Source organism: Rattus norvegicus, chromosome 10, assembly GCF_021556685.1.
Source record: "Rattus norvegicus strain SHRSP/BbbUtx chromosome 10, alternate assembly SHRSP_T2T, whole genome shotgun sequence".
NCBI lineage: Eukaryota > Metazoa > Chordata > Mammalia > Rodentia > Muridae > Rattus > Rattus norvegicus.
The window spans coordinates 70,879,713-70,906,728 of record NC_141543.1 but is presented as its reverse complement, the minus strand read 5'-3'; the positions used below and the strand labels follow the sequence as shown (position 1 = coordinate 70,906,728).

Genomic DNA, 27,016 nt, shown 5'->3' with positions numbered 1-27,016 from the left:
CGTTAGTAGTAGTGGTTATTACAGCTGTTTATTGTTCAACTTAAAACAATACCAAAGCAATGCTGATGACACAGCACCAACTCAACACAACTTGGTCAGACCAAGATCACTGGCCTCTGACCTTCTGAGGTAACTATTTAGAATTTTTCAGCATTATGTTTTTAACTTAAGACTGAAAAGCATCATCAGCGGGATATGGATATAGGTCAGCAGTAACACAGTTGCTCTGTCTGAAAGGGATACTGGATTTAATATCCACCACAAACAAAAAATAAAAACAAGAAACTCCAACAAATAAAAATAAGTTGAAAAGAACACAAAGAACTCAGAATCAACATCGTTTCCATTCAAATACTTACCATTTTTGTGGAAGAAACCAGTAAATGTAAGTTGTAAATGCGCAGACAAGCTAAATAAAACAAAAAGTTGTTTTAAAATTCTATAATACAGCACAGACCTTAAAATACTCAGAGAGGAAAGGTTAACTTATAAATGTTTAATTTCTCTCTTAACTACTGTGGCTTAGGAACCCAATGCTTCTCCTCTTTATGTGTAGCAATCAAAATAAACCTATTTCTATTGCAATACATAAATATCCCATAATCACAGTACTTTATTATCTTTGATATAAAGTGGAAAGTGTCTTATCATTCCAGGTTACAAAAGAAAAAGTTGCCAAAAGAAGGTAAGTCAATGTAAGAAGTATTAATATTTTCCCCACTGTGCTGGGACACGTTAGGCAAGTTTTCTACCTCCCAGCCTTTCAAACACATTAAAGCAATGGAAATTCATTCTTCCTATCAGATTATGTAGAGCCATTACTTTATTCTACAATTAAAAGTAAAACACAGTCACAAAATTACTATGGATGAATAATTTACTATTTTAGCATGTCATTTTCACATATGAGTTAGAAGCTCTATAATAAGAAAACCAAGCATGAACTACCAGTAACTTTTAATCTGAAAAATTATCTAATATAGAAAAACTAATGGGGCTAGAGAGATGACTCAGTGGTTAAGAGCACTGACTGCTCTTCCAGAGGTCCTGAGTTCAAATCCCAGCAACAACATGGTGGCTCACAACCATTAGTAATGGGATCTGATACCCTCTTCTGGTGTGTCTGAAGACACCTACAGTGTACTCATATATATAAAATAAGTTCTTTTAAAAAAGAAGAAAAATGATTAGCATGGGATAATATAAACAGAAACAACAGGCTTTTGTAGTATTTTTAAACAGCAAAAGAGAACATTTGTTGCAGTTTCTATGGTGACAGAGAATCCGGGATTACAGAAGACTAAATAGAAAAGACAGCAGACAAGAACAAGGTATTTTTACATAGAACTGAAATAAACAGCAACAGAGCTCATTAAAAGAAAGGCTATAAATGGTACTTAGAAACCTCCTAAGGTTAGGAAACCACATTTGTGGATGAGGCTAGGATGTCAGTTCTAGAGCAGCTAATGAAAACTGGAACCTAATGAACAGATTCAGAATTATGAAGACATTATTGGGACATGTGTCCTCTATGTCCCATCTCTATTTTCTAGCTGACACAATAGGGGGTTTACTACCACTATGTGTTTTCCATCCCATGGACTGAGACTTCAGAAAACATGAGACATAAATAATGTCTTCTTATTTTGGGTATTTTGGTTCACAGCTACATAAAAGTCATAATCCAGTACATAAGGTTTTGTTAAATGGTGAGGACACTCTGGGTATTTTTATAGAAGTGGTTGTTTCAGAGAGACAGTGAGGCAGGCTACAAAGTGTTACACAAATAATGACTGAAAATGAGAACATAACAGAGGAAGCTAATACAGAAAATCTTCCCAGGACTTTTTTTCCCTCCCCCCCACCAGTAACAGGTATCTTTATTCTTAGTAGAAAATGACATGAAAACTTGCCTTCTAGAATGCAACAGGGTCAGGAGTGCTGAAATGGCATTTCAAGAACAATGCTAAGAATGCAAGAGGAGTCCTAGTTTAACAGAGCGAGTTCTAGGACAGCCAGAGCCACACTGAGCATCCCTATCTTGAAAACTACAAAACCCAACCAACCAAAAAAGTGTTACCAATAAAAAACAAAACTATGGAAAAAGACAAGACTATGGAAGTGTAGTAAAGACAGAAGCAGAGTTAGAAAGCATAAAACATGAAGGAAAAGCAACAACCATAACTCAAGTAGCAACAAAACGGATATACAGTGGGATTGGGATTCATAAAACGGGACTGGCTTCATGGTATATGCCTGCAATTACAACACTCGAAGCAGCAGGAGGACTCAAAGCCATCACCAGCTACATAGCAAATTTAAAGCTAGCCTCAACTGTATAGTAAGTTTAAGGCTAACTTGGCTACATGAAACCCTGTCTTTGTTTTTGTGTACCCCTATTTTCTAGTACCCAATACTAGAACTCCAGAGATCTACCTGTCTCTTTCTTCTAAGTGCTGGGAATGAATACCCCCATTTCCCACTCTCAAAAAACCAAAAACCAACCAACAAGCCAGCCAGCCAAACAAACTGTTCTGATGAGATAGTACAACAGTTAAGAGCACTGGCCACTCTTCCAGATGACCTGGGTTCAATTCCCAGCACACACAAAGTGGCTCTGAACCATCAGTAATTTCAGTGCCATGTAATCCAATAGTCTCCTCCTCTGCAAATGGGGTAGACAAACAAGCCACCAAAAAAAGAGTAAATATATAAATTATAAATAGCAATTTAAACAAGAGGCAAAAGAGAACAATGCAAAGGCAATCGATCATTGCACTCTGGAGGAGGACGTTCACAAATTCAAGGCCAACCTAAGCTACATAGATATATCTTAAATAACAAAAGCAGAAAATGATTCATGTGTTGCAAACACTTTCTTATTTATTTTATTTATATGAGTAAACTGTAGCTAGTGTGTCAGACACACCAGAAGAAGGCATCGGATCCCATTACAGATGGTTGTGAGCCATCATGTGGTCACTGGGAATTGAACTCAGGACCTCTGGAAGAGTAGTCAGTGCTCTTAACCACTGAGCCATCTCTCCAGCCCACAAACACTGAGCACAAAGTCCTATTACTCCTGACAAAAAAGTTATCCACAGAAGTTATCCACAATGGATAGTTCCTAGAAGGAAGAACGAATTTTCTTTAAAAGAGCGACACTGGGTATATAAAATCACACTTGCTATTAGGCCACATGGTCAGAAATAATTGGCCAACACAAAACAGATTCCATGGTTTTGTTTCCTGAGACAGGATCCCATTATGTAGCCATGGCTGGCCTAGAACTCACTGTGCAGATCAAACTGTCCCTCTAAGAATTTTGGGATTAGGGCTGGAGAGATGGCTCAGCGGTTGGGAGCGCCCGACTGCTCTTCCAGAGGTCATGAGCTCAATTCCCAGCAACCACATGGTGGCTCACAACCATCTGTAGGGAGATCCGATTCTCTCTTCTGGTGTGTCTGAGGATAGCTACAGTGTACTTATATATAATAAATGAATAAATCTTAAAAAAAAAAAAAGAATTTTGGGATTAAATCCACACACCACTGCACATAGCTGGATTTCTGCTTTAGAAGACAGAGAAAAAATATGAAATCAAGTGGATATATGAGAGGTCCTTGAAGGAGCTGGGGGAAGGGGAAAATGAGAAATTAAAATAAACAAATCTGGGGTTGGGGATTTAGCTCAGTGGTAGAGCGCTTGCCTAGCAAGCGCAAGGCCCTGGGTTCAGTCCCCAGCTCCAAAAAAAAGAAAAGGAAAAAAAAAATCCAAAAACATGGAGTAAGGAAAGGTTGACAGTATCAGTGGCAAGAATATTCTAAATGTTTCTTTATCATGTCACATCTGGGTTTGACAAAATGCAGAGCTACATATTCAAGAGTGAATGACCACATGTAAATTATACCTTAAAAATAATAAAAAGAGGCCAGGCTGGTGATGCATGCCTTTAATCCTAGCACATCCTAAGTTCCATCCCTGGGTGGAAAGGTGAAAGAAGAGATCCAACACCACAAAGCTGTCCTCGTAATACACACACCATGACACATACAGCACAAAGATACAATAACAAAAATATTTTTAAATTTAAAAAACAATCACAAAGAAATTTAAGGGTTGGCATGATGGCTAATTAGGTAAGGGTACTTGTCATCAAGCTTTGGTAACCTGAGAATTTGATCCCTGGGGCCCACAAGGTAGTAAAAAATGATAGTATGTTCCTCTGACCTCCAGTTGTGCAGTGACACACATGTACTACTTGTGTACACACCCAATAAGTAAATAAAGTATCTTGTGTATACCAGGCTGTCTGTTAAGCTCACTATGCAGCCATCAATCTTCCTGCCTTCTTCCCTACACTGTGACTACAGGTGTATACTACAACAAGCCTAATAGACTTCTTCTAAGAAAAGAATGACAATGTTCCCTTTCCCTCTCCTCTCCTCTTTTATCTGCTGTGTCCTCTTTTTACAACTAGGTCAGATTAGGGGGGAAAAAAAAAAAAACAACATGGAAGGTTAGTCAGGCATATTTGATTTCAGGCTAAATTGTTAGGATAACCAGGATTTACATAGCTAGTTCTAGGCCAGGCAGGGTAGTTGATTCTAAGATTAAATACCTGACAGCTCTGAAGCAATCTACAGAAAAAGAATAAGCAAATCCTTAAGGGACTAACATTCTGAAACAAGATTCACATACAAACCTCAAATCTAAATACTCTATCCCACAAAAGACCCAAGATTTTTGGCTGAAGAACCTGTGATCACTGCATTAAGCATATATATATATATATATATATATATATATATATATATATATATATATATATATATGTGTGTGTGTGTGTGTGTGTGTGTGTGTGTGTGTGTATGTATGTATGTGTATATATGTGTGTGTGTGTGTGTGTGTGTGTGTGTGTGTATATATATATATATATATATATATATATATATATATATATATATATATATATATATACCTCATTAACTGGGCTAGGAGTATTAGTGCATGCCTTTAATTCTAACACTTGGGAGGTAGAGGCAGGTGGATCTCTTTTGAATTTGAGGCCAGCAAGGTCTACAAAGTAAATTCCAGGGCAGCCAGGGCACAGAGAAACCTCATCTCTAAATAACTGGAAACAAAACCCCAAAACAACAACAGCAACATCAACAATAACAACAAAAACCCCGAATAACTGTACGACCCCAAAATAGGAAAGTTAATATGATACTCTAGCATCTACACTGTGCAAGAGTAGCCACTTCTCTTTCAAACATTCACTTATCTTGTGTGGCACATACAACTTTTGGGAATCTGTTCAACCAAGAAGTTGGTTGTAGGGTACAAGCTACAGTCATTAGATTTGGTGGCAAGTGCCTTTAGCAGTTGAGCCACATTACTGGCTTAACTTCCCTTATACATTTTACCACATAAAGTTAAAAAACTTCTAGCTACACTATCTAATCCATTATTCTAGGAACACAAGGTCTCAAAATGTAGCATTTAGGTTTATAGGTAGGAAGACTTTGAATGGGAGATAGTGTATTGTCTATTACACAGAAATAAATCTTTTGGGCACTGACTGCTCTTCCAGAGGTATGAGTTCAGTTCCCAGCAATCACATGGTGGCTCACAACCATCTGTAATGGAAATACATAAAAATAAATAAATCTTTTAAAAAAAGAAATCTTTCAAAACGTAGAGTGCTTATGTGGAGCTCAGTGGCATGTACTTAGAAAGTAGAAAAACGGGGACCAGTTTAACGTCAACCTCAGCTACATATAGAGTACAAGCCAGCCTGCACTACAAGAAAAAAGACAGTAACGAAACCTTATAATCATGACTGGAGTGCTTAAAAAGGACAGACATTGAAGAAATATACCCAATCAACTGAAGAAGCTTGAACATTATCTACAAAATAGAAGGGCAGCGAAAAGCTATTATTGCCAAAGTACTGTTTAAAATAATTTCATTAGTTTTGTAGTTCAATGACAGAGCAACTGTCTAACAAGTACAAGGCTCCAGGTTCCATCCCCAGAACTACAAAGATATGTATATACAAAGAACTTAGTAGCATTGTCAAGATAAAGACTACAGCAAATATCTATTGACTAAAAGACTGAGTATCACAAGAAAAGATCTCACAGTATAACTATCCTGAAACTCACTGTAGACCAGGCTGGCCTTGAACTCGGAGATCCACCTGCTTCTGCTTCCCTTGTGCTGGAGGTAAAGGCGTTTACCACTTCTCCTGACAAGACCTCATCTTTATACAGATTCAAAGGAGACCCTGTATTATTAGATCATAGACATCTTTTCGAGGCTTCTCAGGACACTCCTGCTTGATCTCAAAAACTGTTTACATCATGTTCCCTTTTCCAGAACCACCATTTTATTCCTCTACTTGTTTCATATTTCAGCTTATTTCATCCCGGCAAGATTTGGCCATGTCATTTGCCAGACAGTCATTACATTCCCATACTTGATAATTCAGACAAGGACTGCTTCTCTTGTATACTCATGGTTTCCCTGTACTTTCCTGACCACTATTTATTAGATGACCATGTCTGTCCCTCCATAAAAGCAGACATTTTACTCCCATTATATCCTTAAGACTTAAATACAGTGCTGCATACCTGACACACTTCTCTGGCTCCATATGTAGATACACTATGTTTTATTTTGGTTTTTGGAGACAGCGTTTCCCTGTGTCACAGACCTTGCTGTCCCAGAACTCAGACAGCTACCTGCCTCTGCGTTCTGAGTACTGGGATTAAGGGCATGTACCACTACTGCCTGACTCAGACTTTGCTATTGTAGAAAAAGATGCTTACCAAAAGAACTGCTTACAAAAGGAAGACAGGTGATTCTAAAGTTTAGGTTTTAACAGAAACAATGATAAAAGGCCCTTTGGGACTAGTATTGTCTCTAAAAAGTTAAGAGAACTTGCTTAGTAAGCACAAGGCCCTGAGTTCAATTCCTAACAAAATGACTACAAAACCAACTAATAGAAGTTCCACTTGGGGTTGGGGATTTAGCTCAGTGGTAGAGCGCTTGCCTAGCAAGCGCAAGGCCCTGGGTTCGGTCCCCAGCTCCGAAAAAAAGAAAATAAAAAAAAGTTCCACTTTAGCAAGGCATGGCAGAATATGCATATAATCCTGGCATCTGAGAAGCTAAGGCAGGCAGGAGAACAGGAAACTGAAGGCTTACCTGGGTAACATAGCTTACAATAAACCAAGAAAATCTAATTCAGGTTAACTTTTCGTGGGATTTCTCCAGTTACTAATATTAAACCAAGAATGCAAAATGATAATAGGAAGACAGAAGGCATTTTACTTCTCATCTGCTCCTAAAAGATACTTTTGAAACAAACTCAGATTTTCAAATTTTTTGCATGATGCGCTCATCTATGGAGAAACATTTATAAGTAAAGAGTTCTGCCAGGCAATAGTGGTGCATGCCTAAAATCCCAGCACTTGGGAGGCAGAAGCAGGATCTCTGAGTCAGGCCAGCCTGGTCTACAGAGCAAATTCTAAGATAGCCAATACTACACAGAGAAACCCTGTCTTGAAAAACAAAAAAAAATACAAACAAAAAAAAAACCTAAAAAATCCCCAACACCCCTATTTCCCTCCACGACTATAGTAAAAAGTTTTAGTTAAAGAATCCTAAAGTCAACAGAATTGTTACCAAAAAAAAAAAAAAAAAAAAGAAAAAGAAAGAAAGAAAAGAACCCCCTAGGATCCTACTACTAGATTAAACAACTACAGCATAGCACGAGAATGTACTTAAAGCCATTATGCATGGTCAAAACCTACAAAATCAAACTTGAACACCAAAACCAAGAGTCTGAGGAAACAAAGTATTTTAAGCTTTCTACAAAGTAGAGAACAGGGAAGGAGGGAGGGAAGGGGGGGGTGTTTTAGGTATCCAATTACACCATAAAAGAGAGAGATGTTTTAGGTGTCTACACCACACTGAGAGAGGAAGGAAAAACAAAAAGGCCTGGGAAACAGGTGTGACCTGCTGAGTTTCTAAACTTTACTAGCTGCTTTGAAGTATGCTACTTTCACAAATGATAATGTATATAAACTGTAAGTTTTATCATTGGACTTTAATATCAAAATAACTCTCCTATTGTGACAAACTAACATCTTAGAAATGCAAAAGCTGCAGGGCATGATGGCACCCAACATTCAGGAGACAGAGGCAGGTTAAGTTTGAAGCAGCCTGATCTATAAAGCAAATCCCAGAAGTCAGGACTACACATAGAAACCATCTTGGAAAAAAAAAAAAAAATCAAAAAGGAAAGTAAAAACCATGACGAGACTCACAATTCTTTTTTCTGTCCATAATTTCTTCCAACAAGTTTCTATAATGTGTAAAACAACTGTAGATCTAAAGTATTAAAAACCATGGACTTAACTTATTTTGCATAAATGTTATATTTTGTTTCTTTTATATTTGCTATAAATTTCAAAGAATTTAGGCATTTATAGCAGTAGATTTTGGTTTGTAGTACTGTGATATTCCTGTGAGTCTAAAAAATCACCTTCAGATCTGGGGAATGAAATACACTGTGCATGGAAACAGATGAGGGTCTAACTCTGCAAAGTATGTGCTGAAGAACCTGAATTCCTGCAGAGGACACTTACAATCCTGAACGGACAGCTCTATCAAAGTCAGTGAGGTCTGTGAATGCAGAGATAAATGGAGGGGCTGGAGAGACGGTTCTGTAGTTAAGAGCACTGACTGCTCTTCCAGAGGTCCTGAGTTCAAATCCCAGCAACCACATAGTGGCTAACAATCATCTGTAATGGAATCTGATGCCCTCTTCAGGTGTGTCTCAAGACAGCTACAGTGTACTTATATATAATAAATGAATCTTTAAAAAAATGGAAAAGAAATGCTCTTATATATGATTGAAGACTTTAATATCAGTGAACAGAGACTCCAATTATTCTAAAAAACAAACTTGACAACAGACCATATACTTTTATAATACCTCATTACATTCTGATATCTAAGTTACTCTCCATAACCTATGATACATTAACATATCAATGGGGCTATAGGTAATCCACAGATGAGAAATGCACTGAAATAACAGTACTAGGGAGTTTACAGAGTGGAGGAACTTAAAAAACGGTCTCGAATTAGCTGAGGAAATAACACTGAGACAGTACTGTACAAATCTTAGAGGTTAAAAGACCTATTTACTGTAGAGGGAGGTGATCTCTGAGTTCCAGGTCAGCTTGGTCTACGCAGTGAGTTTAGGATAACTAGGGCTGTTATGCAGAGAAACTGTCTCAGGAAAAAAAAAAAACCACACCCAAAATTTGCCTTTCAAAATTGTGGTCAAGGAGCTGGGGAGATGGCTTGACTAACATGTAGACATGAAAACTTGGGTCTAGAACTGCAGCATCCTCACACAAAGCCAGGAATACAATAGTACTAGGGTCAAGGCAATCCCTTGAAGCTCATCAGCCAGCCAGTGCTCATAATTTTGAGTGTATGTGGTGAAAAGTGTACACATGACTATGGATACTTAGGAGTTGATCTAAGGACATCCCAGGCAGGCATGGGGGCTCATGTCTTTAATCCCAGTTCTCAGGAAGCAGAAGCAAGCAAGCCTATGTGACTTCAAGGCCAACCTGATTTACATGGTGTATTCTAGGCCACTTGGTGTTATATAGAGTGGGACCATTTCAAAAAATAAAAGAGCCACACAGCTACAGTTAAGACACTATAGAATTGGTGTCAATTAGAAAAGAATCAAGGAATCATGTTTTCCTCTTATTGGCTTATTATTCCTAAACTCTTTAAGGACTAGAAGGCAAATTATCAAGGGCATAATATTAAAGGTACATGCCTTTTTTTTTTTTTTTTTTTGGTTCTTTTTTTCAGAGCTGGGGACCGAACCCAGGGCCTTGCGCTTCCTAGGTAAGCGCTCTACCACTGAGCTAAATCCCCAGCCCCAGGTACATGCCTTTAATCCTATCACTCAATAGGTAGAAGCAGGCAGATCTGAGTTTGAGGTCAGCCTAGTCTACAAAGCAAGTTCTAGAACACAGAAATTCTGTCTCAAACAAACAAAACACTAAATAAGAAAACAAATTAAGTGTATTATCTGTGTTTGCTAGTTTTATGCCAACTGGACCTAGTTGTTTTAGCAGAGGAAACCTTGGTGGGAATTGTGATGCATAGCTTTACTCTATTCAGGAGGCCCTTGGAATTCAAAGCTAGCCTGGTTTGCAGAGTAAGGTCTAGACAGACAGGGGTATACAGAGACACCTCAAAAACCAAAAAAATAAAAGAGAACTTCAGTCCAGAAATTCCTAGCCCAGATTTGCCTGTAAGGCATGTAAATGATTGATGATGGACATGAGACGACCCAGCTCACTGTAGATAGTACCATCCCCTGGGCTGGGGTCCTTAAGAAGGGAGGTTGCGCAAATCTTGGGAGCGATTCAGTAAGAAGCACTCCCCCCATGGCTTCTGCTTCAGTTTCTGCCTTCAGGTTCCTTCCCTTCTAGACTTCTGTTCTGACTTTCTTCAGTGATGGACTGTGATGAAGAACGAAGCTAAAATACACCCTTTCTTTCCCAATATACTTTTGTCCTGGTGTTTTATCACAACACTAGAAACACTAATTTGTTTTAACTGGAAAGATATTGCACAGCATATGCCTTTCCTATACTTGGAAGGTTAATTCAGGAGTCATAAGTGTGAGGACAGACTATATATATAAAATTTGCAAAACCCTTTTTCCACAGACAAATACACTGCCACAATTTTTCTATTTAAAAGGTTTTTTTGGAAGGGAATTTATATAGATCTATCTATCTCACATCACTGCTAGAGCACTTGCCTAACATTCACAGAAATCTGTATTCAATCTCCAATACAGAAGTTGAGGGATAGGTAGATAGAAAGTTACCCAAAATTTCTAGTTTCTAATTCTGTAGTCAATAAACAAATAAATGGCACCCTAATTCCTGGAAATATTTAAATGGAACATTATTGAATTTTTTTGTTTGTCTTTCTTTTTTGGTTTTTAGAGACAGGGTTTCCTTATGTAACAGCCATGGTTGTCCTGAACATCACTTTGTAGACCAAGCCGGCCTTGAACTCAGAATCCATGTGCCACCATGCCCAGCTAAAAGTATGAACATTTTACGTATTAAGAGATAAATAAGGAAAAGCAAAAATGAGATCCCTCTCTCTTATTTAAAGATAATTATTTAGAGCAGTAGTTCTCAACTACTTGCATGGGTTGCAATCCCTTTGAAAGTCAAGTGACCCTTTTACAGTGATCACCTAAGACCATGGGAAAACAGATATTTACATTTTGACTCAGAACAGCACTAAAATTAGTTATGAAATAGCAACAAAAATAATTTTATGGTTGGGGGGTCACCTCAACGTGAGGAACTGTATTTAAGGGTTGCAGCATCAGGAAGGCTGAGAACCACTGACTTATAGGAAATACAATACTGTGAAACACCTAGCACAGAGTATGAACTCCAGTTGCCACTTCTCCACAAGATGAGGTAGTAAGATTAAGACCAAGTGCCTATGTTAAAGAATTTGATTTAAAAATACCAGAAATTGATAAGACATAAGCAACAATGACATATGTCCTATATAAAACAGTTCCCAATATTAGAGGTGGTCAGCAGTCTTGAAGAATCTCTGCCAGAGATGCTACAGAAATTAATTCCTGACTCATATGTATACCTGGAGCAACTGAGTCTAAGACGTTTTAAAAAACTTCCACCAACCTTGTGATCACTAGAGAAACGGCCACCCTAATTGTCACTCTTTGCTCAAGTATATCACTTAGTGTAAACTGACATTCTTACCTATGAGATTCTTGCTCTCCTTTCATTTTCTCTACTTTTGATAACATATCATCAACTTTAAATGTTTTCCTGGAAGAAACAGATAAACACAATAATCACTTCTCAACTAGGAAAAACACAAAATTATACTGCAGTAAACAAAGCAGAGATTTGATTTTGATTATTTTAAAGTAAATTAGATGACTAGTCAGAACACTGCACACACTACTGAGACAATGTGTTATATAATGCAAGTAGACATGCCTTCAAGCTCAACTGCTAATCTTATTTTTTCATGAAACTCCTCTAATTATCTCAGTCATGAATAATTCTCCTTACTCATGGCATTTCATTTTACTGATTTTTAAAGTCTCCTACATATAAAACCTAACTGTTTTATTTCTACTACTAGACTATAATTTCCTGAAGGGCAATGCTTACTTTTTGTTAAGCAAATAGTTTTGCCATAAGACTTAGTAGGTATTTAAGTACCTATCAGGTTGAGCCAAACAAATGCAAAGTATGTATATTTTTAAAACATCCTTTTTTTTTTTTTTTTTTTTTTTTGGCTTTTTGAGACAGGGGTTTCTGTGTAGCCCTGGCTGACCTGGAACTCACTCTGTATACCAGGTTGATCTTGAACTCAGAGATCTCCCTATTCCTGCCTCCCAGTGCTGGGATTAAAGGCATGTACCACCATGCCCTGCTGGTCATAAAATATCCTCAAAAGTTACTGCCAGATTTTCAGTTAAAACAATATTCCACACCAAAAAGGTTAAAACAAACAAGTCCCTCAAAAATATAAAAAAAAAAAAAGTTAGAGTACACACCATTCGATCCTAAAATTATATACTTTAACCTGACACTTTGATTTTTTTTTTTTTTTTGGTTCTTTTTTTCGGAGCTGGGGACCGAACCCAGGGCCTTGCGCTTCCTAGGCAAGCGCTCTACCACTGAGCTAAATCCCCAACCCCGACACTTTGATTTTTTGATTGAGTCTCTTGTTATATAGCTTTAGCTAGCCTACATCTCAGGCTGGCCTCAAATATAAGGAAGCTTCTCTCCCCCCCTCCCTCCCCCCCCCCCTCTCTCTCCTCTCTCCAAGGTAATGAAAGTTGAGTGGATTATAAAATATGTCTCAACTTACTCCTCAAAGTGAGCTACATTCTAGAAATAAAAGTATTGTTTCATATAATTTGTTAATTAGAAACAAATGTTTCTCTTTTTACAGAGATATTATTTTCAAACTTAGGACTTGAAAAGTTCAATGCATTCCACACTGTTACAATTTGATAATACTTATGTGTGGATAACAAAATGTACAGAAGACTTATTCTTCAAAAACAGACTTAAAAAACAAAATAAAACAAACAAACAAAAACAACCAGGCTCTTGACAAGCAGCCTAAAATTCAATAGCCTCCTTTCTGTGCCCTTCCAGACTTCGTATTACAAATGTGTGCTGCTGGGGGCTGGAGTGATGGCTCAGTGGTTAAAACCACTGATTGCTCTTCCAGAGGTCCTGAGTTCAATTCTCAGCACCCACATGGTGGCTCACAACTGTCTGTAATGCTCTCTTCTGGTGAGTCTAAGGACAGCGACAGTGTACTCACATACAAATGTGTGCTGCTGTATCGGGCCAAATACTCAACTGCTATAACAGACATAGGGAAGGGCTAAGAATGACAGTAAAATATTGAAAGAATACAACTGTCTATATTTTAGGGGAATAAAAAAAACTGTCTCTAGAACAAAAAAATATCAATTTTAAAGTTTTATCACAGAGCGTAGTAAGTAGTTTAGAAAAAAGGGTTCCAGTTTCAATCTACAAGTAAGAGAATAAAAACTGAAGGACTCTTAGGATCATTATTAAGAACTGTTCAGTATAAATATTGAAGAATTTTTAAAAATTACTTTAGTACTTAACTTTAACCACTTAACTTAAAATACTTAAAGAATAGTAACAGAGTTGCAGGGCTGGAGAGATGGCCCAGCCATTAAGAGCACTGACTGTGGGGTTGGGGATTTAGCTCAGTGGTAGAGCGCTTGCCTAGGAAGCGCAAGGCCCTGGGTTCGGTTCCCAGCTCCGAAAAAAAGAACCAAAAAAAAAAAAAAAAAAAAGAGGCAATTTTTTGATAACTAAGAAAAAAATTTAATTCTGCATGTAGGAAGAAAGGTCAAACTCAAAATCAGAAGCATTTTTTCCAATGTTGAGTTTCATTTAGGAGAAACTGGTATTGAACATTTTGGAGACACTAGAACTGAACAGCAGCAACCATGTAAAATAGGTAAGATCATAAGGGCAATTCAGCCTTCTGTAGAGAAAACTACAGAACAATAGCACCTCTCCCACAACAAGCCCTTTAGAAGATCACCATACCACCGCTATAATTAACAAATGAAATAATCATATGGTCACCAAAAAGTAAAATGATTAAACTTACAGGAAGTTTGAGGGAAGAGGGACTGGATGGGTTTAAAATAACTTAAAAAGATATCTAATAAAGTAAGATTCAATAAAAAGCTCTTTCTTTTTCTTTTTTTTTTTTTCTTTTTCTTTTTTTCAGAGCTGGGGACCGAACCCAGGACCTTACGGTTGCTAGGCAAGCGCTCTACCACTGAGCTAAATCCCCAACCCCAAAAAGCTCTTCCTTGAGTCAGGTGTGTAGCTGGATGCCTGTAATCAGAGTACCCAGGAATCCGAAGCAGGAGAATTGCAACTTCCAGCCTAGCTTGGGAGTCACTGTGAAATCCTTTCTCAATGAATAAATACATATTAAAAAAAAAAACAACCACTAAACAAAAGTGTTCTCATCTTTAATCCTACTGTATTATAGTAGAGTAAGCCTACAGTATTTGAATATGAAGACTATTGGGTCTATGAAAACTAAAGTAAGAGTTTAACAAATACACCAGAATCAGTATTATAACCAATGGTATGACTTCAGAGTAACATGAGGGCTGACTAAGGATATAGCTAAATGGTATGACTAAGTATCTAGCATACCTAAAACCCTGAATTCAATTCCCAACAGTGCCCTTCCCCACAAAATACTGTTATACTAATAGTACATAGTATACATAAATATAAATATATACATTATAGTAAGAACTGAGTTCCAAAAAATCATGAAAAAACATCACTGTGGAACATATACCTTTTATGTCACTAACTGCAAAGACCACTCATCTAAAGGTCTTAGTCCTAAGTCTTGAAGTTAGATATAACAAGAGAATTAAATATTCCATATGTATTTTTGTAAGGAAATAATCTAAATAAGATTAAAATGTTCCTAGGAAATTTGTTCCATGATCCAAAGACAGTTTTAAGAATCCAAAGGGCATTAATCAGAAAACCAGTTTCTATTACGCAAAGTTTGCATTCTTCTTGACAGTCTCATTTATACAGCCTTGGCTGTCCTGGAACTCACCATGTAGACCAGAGTATCCTTGAACTCGGGAGATCCACCTGCCAATGCTAGTCCAAGTGCTAAATTAAAGGTACCTGCTACCATGCCTGGCTCAAACTTTTTCTCTATTGTCTCTATTGGTATATATCTAACAACAAGACAAATAGTCTAATAAGCAAACATGTTATGAAAATAATAAATTTTAAAATGTGCTTTTAATCTATTCACGATTAATCCAAATTTAACTTTTAAAAAGTTTATTATTTTTAAAATAAAAAAATCAGGTCATAGCCTAGAGTAACTACATTAAAAAAGTTTGAATTCAAAGTTCGACAGAATGAATCATGTGTAAACAAGCTACAGACCACAAGTCAAATCTGGCTTACTTTTGTGTATAACCCACGAGCCAAGAGTGGTCTTTGAAGAGAAAGGTGAGGTCAATCTAAAGATAGAAACTGTGAATCCCTATTCAGTAAGCTACTCTACTCTCCTCCACCCCCCAAAACAAAAAGGATTCTACACTTTTCTCTAAAACACTATCCTTTGTGTTGAGTTTCATTAATAAAACATTTATAGACATTTTTCTCAAGTACTTTGGTAACAGTCTTGATTTTGTCTTCTAGCCACAAGACACTAAAATGTTTACTACTCCTTTAACAGGAACAGTATGGTGAACCTTAGCACAGATCAAATAATGCAGTAGACAGGCATAAAGTAGACAATCTAATTCTGTTTTCTAATTTGTTATCTTATAATTCTGTTTTCTTATCTTCTTCCTAGTTATTTGGGTGCTTAGCAACTTTTATCTATTAAATGAAATTATTTTCTCTTACTCATAGGTCCCTTAATTGCCAGAAGACAGTCTTACATTTCAAGTCTTCAAATAAACTATGATGCCCTTATAAAACTGTAACTTGCTCTAGAAATGTGATGCCTACCTAGTAACCAAGATTCTCCTAAGCAGTTTAGTTTCAAAATGTATTGGAACAGCTTAATGATTGTATTAAGTCAAGACTACTAGACATGGTGGCTCACACCTATAATCCCAGTAGCTGGGGTCCGGAGGGTGTGCTGAGGCAGAAACAGTCAGTTTCAGGCCAATCTAGGTTATACAGTGAGTTACCAAGCCTGCTAGGTCTACCTAAGGAGAAGACTTTAACACAACAGACAAGCAGTAAGATTATATTGAGACCAAAAGTTTAACAGAAGGTCTCTCCTTTCAATCTAAAGCTCTTCGCTTTGGTATGCTCAAGAAAGTAAATCTTGCACATATATCCATTTTACCTTTGCTTATGTAAGTACTAAACATCACACAGGAGAAGTTTATGTGGTAAAAAACTTCAGTATAACCCCTCCAGATCCTGCTTTAAGACCAGATGATCAAAACGTCTTACTTTTAGTATATGTGTTGCCGAAGCGAGCACAAAACGTCTTACTTTTAGAGATCCTTCTATTTATTAACTTCAAAAGTATCAAAGATACACACCCTGAACCTTTTAGAAATCATTTAAGTCCTAGAAAAGCAACCAAACTTGAAAATAACTAATAACACAGGGTAAAAAAAAAGTAAAATCACTTCACTAAATACTGTAATAGGAACTAGTGACAAACTAAAATTACAGAAAAGATACTTTTAAAATTTTCAATGAGTTGATCTTTCAATTTTCCTAATATGTGACCGGAACTTTAAGACAAAAAAGGCTTTATAGTGCATTTTCCTGAGCTGCTCTCCCCAGCTCTAACACAAAACTTTCTAATAGTTTGATCAGCTTGAAAGAGTCATAAAACGTACCTTTTGATGTTTGTTCTGGAGTTTCGATGAGACATGTAAGTAAGAGTTCTGTGCAAAAATATTGGCTATAAAAAATTAAAAATATTAAAATTACAGATGAAATTATAAGAATGAAATAATATTGGTAATTTCATTGACTACTTACTGCTATAAGATTTCGAGTTCGAAGAAATCTATATATCTGTGTTGGTTCTAGATAACAGAAAAAAAAATCCAAACATTATCTAAATGTACATTTTAATGAACTTGTCAGTAAATTATCAACCCAGCCCATGACAACCCACACCCTAACCAGTATAAGACGATCTCCCATTATGGAAATAGTGAATTACATAATTTACATCTAGAAAATTAGTAAGCACAAAAGGTCACTCAGTATAAGACATATACTCACAAAATCCTCTTCTTCCCCACACCCTCTCTCCCTAGAGGTAAAACCTAAGGATCTCTACAATGTCACTAACCTTTTGTAAGGTAGCTGCCATTAGTGAGCAAAAGCAAAGAGCAATAAAAGTACCCTGAAGTAACTCTAGTCCACAAAAGCATATTAATGCCAAGAAAGATGAAAATTTCACGTTAGCTGACTATTAAAAAAACTTGTAGTAACTAGCCAAAATTAAACTCTTCACACATTCTAATACAGATACGATCAAAATCAGTATTGTAAAAATCCTCTATATCTTAAACTCTTAATTTAAGAGCTTTCAAAACAATTTTTCTCCAAAACAATTTTTTCTTACCATTTAAATTATTATAAAGGACTTAAGTTAAAGTTGAAATATATCTTTACCACCCCACCATTCCAGTAATATTAGCTAACTACCAGAATCACATTTCTTTAAGGAGTACTAATCTAACTATGAATATCTAGATTAATTAAGAACTTAACGTCCAAAAACCGAATTCAGTACTAGGAAAACAAAAGATCTCACTCTTAATGGCAACTGACTTCTTGCAGGTGGGCTCACCTGAAAGCTGGTGGTTAACTCCTAGAGGATTGCTTTTCTCCTAACATTTACAAAGTTTTAAATTTCCACCTTATCTTCAATTTAGTTTTAGTTTCAAATTAAAGTAAAAGGAGATGAGATGTTTTAGAAGAAGTACAAACAAGTGTATTTATTCTTATTACTGTCCTTCAGTTCTGCTTATATTTAAAAGCTTTTCGGATTTTTGTAAAAGTATATTAAGCCAAAGAATATCGATCTCTGAAGCAGGTTCAATATTTGTTTCAATGTTCAAAAATCGAAATGATTTATATTAAACTCCAATTAGAATTTAATGAAGCACCAATGTAAATGAAGGAGGAGTTTTAAAACAATATAAAACGTCTTTCCAAGCACAGTTGATACCAAGGAAGCCCTTAACATATGCCACGGTAATATAGTAAATACATCCAACGGTAAAGCTGAGTTTATTCAAGTTGCCTTAAAATATTCAGCTAGAAGACTGCGAAATTCCACTATCTACACAAAAATGAAGCAAAACAATCAGGATGTAATATCCACTACGTAATTTTATTTATAGTCATAATGTTTATAAATTCTATTGTTTCCAGACACTGTATGCTCCCCTTTCCAAATAAGTCAGTTTCGCCCTCCACGTTCTCTCTTAAAACGGAAAACTGAGATTTAAAAAAAAAAAGTGTTCTGGAATTAAGACAACTCAAGGTTGTTCACGGTGAGGACGCTTGCCCATTCTGTCTCTCTCAGTCTACGTATCCATAAAATGGGCGGACAGGTTTGAAAGGCTTAAAGGTTTCAAATGGTGCATGTTAACGCATCCAAGTACATGCGAAGGCATTTCCGACCAATGACAATTTCCTCGGCTTTAGCACACTCATCTCCGCACAGGATGCATCTTGTTCCCCGAAACCTACAACTACAACCCCAGGACTTGTAGAGTAGGGAAGGCATGAAAGAAAATATGAACTAGTCTCAGGATCTGTCTGCGCTCAGTTCAACCGTCACGTCCTCACCTACAAGGCAGCTCTAAACCTAGGGGCCCCGGGCGAACCTTCCAGGCATCAGGGACCGGCTCGGAACCCCAGAAGTCGGGACGTTCCTCCTCGAGCCCTCCCTCCACTCCCAAACCAAGTGGACTCTCCGAGATCCCGGCGGAGTGCCCCGTGCCCCGAACGCTTAGAGAGGGGCACTCCAGTCCTCGAAGCCTTTCGCACTCACTCTCAAAGGCCTGGAGGAAAAGCTCGTGGTCAGCCTGGACGTGCTCCATTTTCGGCTTCTTCACCGGTAATACCGCGGCCCCAGCCGCCGCCGCCGAAGAGGAGGAGGCCGAGTAACCGCCGCCGCCTCCACAGCCCCCGCCGCCGGATTTACCGCCCGAAGCCACCGCCGCCGCCACCGCCGCCGCCGCCGAACCCCCGAAGCCGCCTCCCCCGGACCCCGCGCTGGGCCCCGAACCGCCCCCTCCCCCACCGCCGTGCTTCTGAGGCGCCATCGCGGTTCCTGCCTCCTCCCCCCGCCAGCTACCCGCCGGGCGGCCCCGGAGAGTGAGCGCCTGCTACACCAACCGCTCGCCCCAGCAGGCTCCGGCGGACCGAGGGGGGAAGGAGGAGAGAGGGGAGGAGAGGGGAAGGGAAGGGAGGAGGAGAGGAGGGAAGGAGGGAGGAAAAAAAAGTGTCTCCTCCGAGCCCCGCTCCGCTTCGGAGGCCGCTCACCCTACCCTGCCCTCGCTCCGCCCACTTCCCCGCCCGGCGCCCTGATTGGCCAGCGGGAGCGCGCGCCGCCCGGCTGCCCAGCCCGTTGGTCCTCAGATTCCCCCGTCAGTCACGCGGAGGCGCTTCTCGCGGAGGCGCGGCTTGGTTGGCCCGTGCGCGCTGCCGATCGCGTGCCCGGGCGCCTCTTTGAACTGAATTCGCGGGAAAATTAGGGGTCGGAGCGGCCTTCCTGCTGGTCCCGGTGCATTGTGGGCAGAGGGGGACCAGTGAGCGGATTAGAGAGCCGTTTCTCGCCTTGAGAGCTTCGTCAGTCACCGCCCCCAGGGGGGTAGAGGACCCCTGAAGAGAGGCGGGTGTCTGAGAAACTGAGGGCGAAGGGCCATTGAAAGGAACTGAGATCCTCCGTGGATCCCGAGACCGTGTGCTCTCAGGAAGTGACCTGCCCGGGGTTTGATGTGTGCTCACAGTCTCATCTCCACGGAGGCAGGAGGAGATCGGGTCTCCTGGTCGCCACGTGCCCCAAGCCACCCACGGCCGAAATCCCCTAGCGTAACCACAGGGTTGTCGGACGTGAATGGGCACGCCTACGAAAGGGAGCAATCTGTTTTGTGGCGGGCATTTCTCAGAAATAGGGAGACTTGGTTTTGTTTTGCTAAGTGCTGTGAGGTTTCAGGATTCTTTGGAATTAAGGTTGTGGCTTCTCAACACGGTGCGAGCAAAGTAGATGCTTTATTTTCTCCAAGACAAATAGGTGACTCGAAGGATTTCTTCAGATTTCTATTCATTGTTCTGTCAAAAACTTGTGAGGGACTCTGTTTTTGAGTGTCTTGCTTAAAAAGATGAATAGACCCGTCCAAGTCTGTTGGTACAAATTGGCTTACTCTGAACGATTTGAATTTCAAGTTAGATAAAATAATCAGCCTATATTTTAACTTTTTAAAAGTGTTTTTATGCTGGGTGGTGATGGCGCATGCCTTTAATTGAAGCACTCTGGAGGCAGAGGCAGGCAGATCTCTGTGAGTTGGGAAGCCAGCCTGGTCTACAGAGTGAGTTCCAAGACAGCCAGGGCTACATGGAGGAACACTGTAACCACAGTCTCAAGGGATCTGACACTCAAATATGTGCAAGCAAAACACCAATGCATATAAAAATTTAAAAAAAGTCGTTAAAAATGTATGTGTATCAGTGTGCCTTCATGTAAGTCTACACCATGGTTGTGTGCTGCTGTCCTTGCAGACCAAAAGAGGGTGCTGGGTCTGGAACTGGAGTCACAGATGGTTGTGAGCTTTTGTGAGAGCAGTCAATGCTCTCAACTGCAGAGCTCTATGTCCATCCCAACCCTATATTTTATACTCAGAAGAAACTTTAGAATACTCTCTTGTTATACTAGTCTGTGTATTTAAAATTATTTCTTACGGGGTTGAGGATTTAGCTCAGTGGTAGAGCGCTTGCCTAGGAAGTGCAAGGCCCTGGGTTCGGTCCCCAGCTCCGAAAAAAAAAAAAGAACCAAAAAAATAAATAAATAAAATAAAATAAAATTATTTCTTACTGCAAAATAGTATGGTTTTTTTTTTCTCCCTTTATAAGTACATCTCTGAGTAACGCCACCCCACAGAGATTTCTGGAGTTTTAGCTGCCCTTTTGCTTTATGGTGTTAGGAAATTCAGTCAGGGTCTGGATAATTAAATCACTCTAAGCAAATCCAAAACTATCGAGTTACAAACTAGAGTGCTAATTTAACTAGCCATAAATATAGCTGTCAAAATGCTCCCTCTTCATCATTCGTCAGGGTTCAGTTGTAGGAGGGAGAGGACGGAGGGACAGATAGAGTCAAATAACCAAGTGAAAGATTATCATGAATGTTTGATGAAAAGAGAAATGGACCTAAGGGATTTGGGGTCTTCTTAAAGGAAATGGTAGTATCAGGCATTGATGTGATGTTATATATCTGTACTAACCAACATTAATCATGAAAAAGCCAGTCATGCCATGAGAGAGAGAGATGCTATTGACAAATTCTCACTTTCACATTCTTTATCTAGAATGTCTATAGAATTCAAACAAAAAAATGAAAAGAAAAAAAAAACCAATGACCAGACAAATGTAATTAATTGAAGGGTCATTTTCATTACATCATTATCTTGACCAGACAGGTAGAGCATTTACAGACCACCTCTAGGTTGGTCTTGTCTTGCTACCTTGTAACTTGGGATGACAAGTGCTTTTGAGATTTGTGTTAGCAATTCATGGTCAATGATACAGATATTTAATTCCCCTACCAAACAAGGAATTTCAGTTGCTTTCCAAATGTTTTTGGTTTTTTTCCTTATGCCATATCTAGGACTGAATGTAAACTACAAAAAGTCTAAAGGCCGTGCTCCATTCCTTTTACATCTCCCAGCACATGGCCAGATGTGTCGGAAAAGAGAAAAGAATAGTAACTGTCTTTTATTTATTTTATGTATGTGAGTACACTGTCACTGTCTTCAGACACACCAGAAGAGGGCATCAGATCCCATTACAGATGGTTGTGAGCCACCATGTGGTTGCTGGGAATTGAACTCAGGACCTCTGGAAGAGCAGCCAGTGCTTCTTTTTTTTTTTTTTGGTTCTTTTTTTTTTCCCCGGAGCTGGGGACCGAACCCAGGGCCTTGCGCTTCCTAGGCAAGCATTCTACCACTGAGCTAAATCCCCAACCCCGCAGCCAGTGCTCTTAACCGCTGAGCCATCTCTCCAGCCCAGCAACTGTTTTTTAATTGTTTTATCACCTGCAGTTGCCAATATGCTCTTGGGTGGGCACTAACTCACTTTCTCATCGCTTTGACACGGGCATTACCTCCATCCTACAGGTGGGAGAACAGACCCAGGGAGGTTTATTCACTACAACAGTTTCTCTGTGCTCTTGTTACAATCAGCATAAAGTTAGCCTATGTTTAAAGTTTCTTTCAAAAGAGGCCACCCTCGTTTCTCTGACCAAAACCGTAATCTGTTATACACTCCCCAGTGTGCTCTCCCGTCCATGCCTGTACTGCGCACTAGGCAGACTTCTACAATGTACATTTTCCAAAAGTTAACCAAGGTATCAATTTGTGTTTGCTTCTTTGTTTTCTTTGTTTGTTTCTGTTTGTTTGTGTCCCCCTTCTCTGTGTAACCCCAGCTGTCTTGGAACTCACTCTGTAGACCAGGCTGGCCTTGAACTCCCTGAGTGCTGGGATTAAAGGTGAGCACCACCACTGTTAACCTAAAATAGTATTATTATCTCCACTTCACTGATAAGGAAGAAAATAACGAAACTTGTACGTGGTCAGTAGTGGAGCAGAGATTAGTTTTTTAATTTACATTTATGTATTTATGTGGGTTTGTGGGTATGCAAAGTATCTGTTCATTTTCTAAAAGTTAGCCAAGATATCAATTCTGTTTTTTTAACTTGTACAATGTCTTTCTCTGCGGTGCGCCCCTCCTCCATCTACCCTTATCTGCTTAAAGGGCTGAAATTACTAAAAAAAAAAAAAAAAAAAAAAGAAAGAAAGAAAGAAAGAAAAGAAGCTTATAAACACTGTAGCAAGAATATTTGCCAGACTCTGAGTAAACTAGTTATGTTTTATGGTAATTTTGAGGGGAATATAGTTAAATTCAGCTTTAAAACAAAACAAAACCAAAAATGCCCCAAGGAAAAAAGCAGCAACCACTTGCCCAATAGACAGAGGTATGAAGGGATGGTTTACTCATCTTATTTGAAACTTAAGATAAAATGTTCAATCATTTTTGTTTCCTTTGTCTAGGAAAAGAAAAACATAAGAACCATGGGATGTTTGCTGCATGTTATGAGGTTTTCATAATAAACCACTGGTGTGTGTGTGTGTGTGTGTGTGTGTGTGTGTGTGTGTGTATGTGTGTGTGTGTGTGTGTGTGTGTGTGTGTGTAGGGTTAACTAGAAATAATAAGGGGGGTACTAAGCCATAGTTAGAGCCCCTGGGACAAGAAGGAACTTGACACTAATAACCAGAGGGAAAACAAACCACCTGAGCCAAATTGGAACTGTCTAAAGTTGGATTTTGAGAGCCCCGTGTCTAGAAACAGCTATTATACCCATTTTTTAAAACTGTCACAAGTTATTCTATATTTAATTTTAAAAGTGAAGTGAATTGATATTTATTGAGCATTCTATCCAGATAGCAATAAACAATAATGATAGTATCCAAAACACTGAGTGTGAACGTGCGCGCGTGCGCGCGCACACACACACACACACACACACACACACACACACACACACACAGGCATTCACTGAATTCAAAACTCAAAACTGAACTTTTGATTTTCTTGTCTCTAGTCCTCCCTCCCCCAGTACTACCCGACACCCAGTGCTGGGATCATAGTCTCGAGCCGCTATACCTGGTTTCTATGGAGCTGACAGTGGAACTCTGTGTCACACAATCACTCCACCAATCACGCTGCTTCCCTAGCCTTCAGTTTTATTTTATTCGTAAGCTGGTGCTACACAATGTGATGGTCTCTCTCTCTCTCTCTCTCTCTCTCTCTCTCTCTCTCTCTCTCTGGCAGCTGCAGCTCCCCGTTCCGTTACTTGCTCAAAATGGGAAACAAATTGCATTTTTCTGTGCTCCGTGCTGCTGAGGTAACATGGCAATGTTCAGGGCGAGCAAACCAGGTTTTATTGAAAAGTAAAGTAACAGCTCCCCGAAGCAGGGGAGCCAGTGACTACATTCTTATTTTCAGCTTACAGTGGACTCACAGGGATATAACCACACTGTAAGCAACGGTGTGTCTGTGTCTCTCATGCATTCTCTGCCCGGGAAAGAGTTTACTCTCAGTGTAATGACTTCTAAGTTCTGCTGCTTTTGTTGTTTTCATTCTTCTTTCTCTCTTTTTAAAATAGGGTCTCATTCCATAGCTTCTTGCTGGCTCTGAACTTGCTAAGCCGACCCCACTAGCCCAGATCTCACAGAGATCTGCCTGCCTCTGCCTCCTCAGTCTGAGGCTAAAGGACTGAGCTCCCCTGCCCTGCTTTTATTGTTTCTAAAATAAATGTTTGTTTCCATTTTCATGGAGGGGGGAGGGAGTGCTGTATGTCCATTCATCCATTTTGACTGCTATACCTGAGTGTGCTGCATATTGAGCAGTTTATAATTTATTTGGCTGATGATTCATGAAGTTGATAGAGAATCTCAAGATCCAGGATAGTCCTGGTGAGGGTCTCCATGCTACACTGCTGTTGTGTCACAAAATCTTTCCTGGGGAGGTGTAACCCAAGCCTATTCACTGCAGACAGGGATCCCATGACAGACTAAAGTACTGTTGCTACCAAAGTCCAACTTGGTGAACCAATGAGTTTTATTGGGGTAACTTACAAGGATATGGGGTTACTTACAGGATAACTGAAAGACGGTCCATCACCGAAGCCCACCCCAGCATGGGATGGGCCCACTGACCTACAAACCTGGAGCTCACTGCGTAGCCCGCTGGAAGCTCAGCAGTATGGGGAGGTGTCCCTTCCCAGTGCCCCAGTTGGTCTAAGTTGCCATGGCAGCTTCTCCTTTGAGAGGGTCTCAGTTCAGCTCTTACTGCTTACTCTGGCAAGGAGGGGCCTTGTGAATCTGGTCAGCTTAAGGGACTTCCTGAAGCTACATGAGTTCCTTACTGTCCTGCTTAAGAAGCTTCCTGGTCGGGGTTGGGGATTTAGCTCAGTGGTAGAGCGCTTGCAAGGCTCTGGGTTTGGTCCCCAGCTCCAAAAAAAAAAAAAAAAAAAAAAAAAAAAAAAAAAAGAAGCTTCCTGGTCAGATGGAATTTTTTTTTTTTCGGAGCTGGGGACCGAACCTAGGGCCTTGCGTTTGCTAGGCAAGCGCTCTACCACTGAGCTAAATCCCCAACCCCCAGATGGAATATTTTAATCTTGGAGAAAACTATTATATACAATAACTGCTTCATCCCTTGGCAGAAGGCATCACATGGTTAAAATAAAAACCTCGCCAGAACTAAACCCAAATTTAAAAAGCTCTTAGGACAAGAAAGTATTAAACTCGGTTTTCTAGTAAACCCATTGTCACAAACCTACTCCCACAACAACGTCATCCATCCACTCATAAGGACACCTTTATGTTTGGGGTCTTTGAGACCTTCATGGCCAGCAGAGTGACAAGCCCCGGGAAGCAAAGGCAAGAAAGCTCAACGCAACTCAGTGCCCCACATTTGTTCCAACTTCCAGAGTCTGACTCCAAGCCGGTTACTTTAGGCACAGCACAATTTTGCGAAAACTATTCTAGTGAGAATTAACTCAATCCCGTGAGCAAAAACACATCAGAACTCTCCTTGATGAATGAAGTAAAGGTCTGGGGAGAGTTGTGTGCTGCAAGTCTCTGACCACACAAATAGAGCAAAGGTTAACAGGCTAGGAAGCACATCCACTCCTGCCTTCTGGGCAGATAACAGATGTCACCATCCTCCCCTGGAAGAACAACTCTGTGCGCTTAACATTCCAGGTTGTCCTGCTTAACTGTGATTAAAAAGACCTTTGTGCCTTCCTTCTACACTCAAGACAGAATCAGATCCACACTGGGGCTCCGAGTACTACCTGTCCATGAACACTGGGGAATATATTAAAGCCGAAACCCTAAATCATTGTCCCTCATTAATCATGTCTATAGAACCAAGAATATAATTGCTTCTCTATTACTGTGATGCTAGATTTCTACTTAAGTTTTATAAATGCATGCCATTTTACAAGTGCTAATTTATTATGGTTAATAAAAACAAATGAGACTGAGGGAGATGGTGTACGACTTTAATCCCAGTGCTCAGGAGAGAGGCAGCAGAGTACGAAAAGGCAATGCGGTCTATAGTACTAGTTCCAGGACAGCCAGTGCTACACAGAGAAACCGTCTCAGAAAAAACAAACCAAAAAACAACAGAGATACATGAGTGCCTTGGGATAGCATGTATAGTCTGGGTTACTGTGTGAGTTTGAGGTCAGCCTGAGCTATACAGTGAGACCTCAATGGGGTTCGGGGTTGGAGCAGAATGAGTAAGAGGCCCACCTCTATTTCCAGTTACTCATTACTACATTTAGCAACTAGTATTCCAAAATTAATTTGAGGGGCTGGGGATTTAGCTCAGTGGTAGAGCGCTTGCCTAGCAAGCTCAAGGCCCTGGGTTCAGTCCTCAGCTCAAAAAAAAAATTTAATTTGAAATATAGATGCTAGTTTTTGTTTCTTTTTTTTTTTTTTTTTTTTGGTTCTTTTTTTCAGAGCTGGGGACCGAACCCAGGGCCTTGCGCTTCC

The 27,016-nt window shown here is 39.5% G+C and overlaps 1 protein-coding gene across 2 annotated transcripts in view; it reads right to left on the bottom strand.

Annotated features, from left to right (window-relative positions):
• The window catches only part of Suz12 (SUZ12 polycomb repressive complex 2 subunit), a 45,916-nt gene extending 26,176 nt beyond the window's left edge, over positions 1–19,740 (bottom strand). Inside the window, 5 exon segments of one of the 2 annotated variants that reach the window (NM_001427659.1) lie at positions 360–409; positions 11,868–11,936; positions 17,048–17,112; positions 17,193–17,239; positions 19,228–19,729. In NM_001427659.1, coding sequence (NP_001414588.1) covers positions 360–409; positions 11,868–11,936; positions 17,048–17,112; positions 17,193–17,239; positions 19,228–19,501 — 505 coding nt within the window. In that variant the 5' untranslated portion in view covers positions 19,502–19,729. 2 annotated transcript variants of the gene reach the window in all.
• Between the last annotated feature and the right edge of the window lie 7,276 nt (positions 19,741–27,016).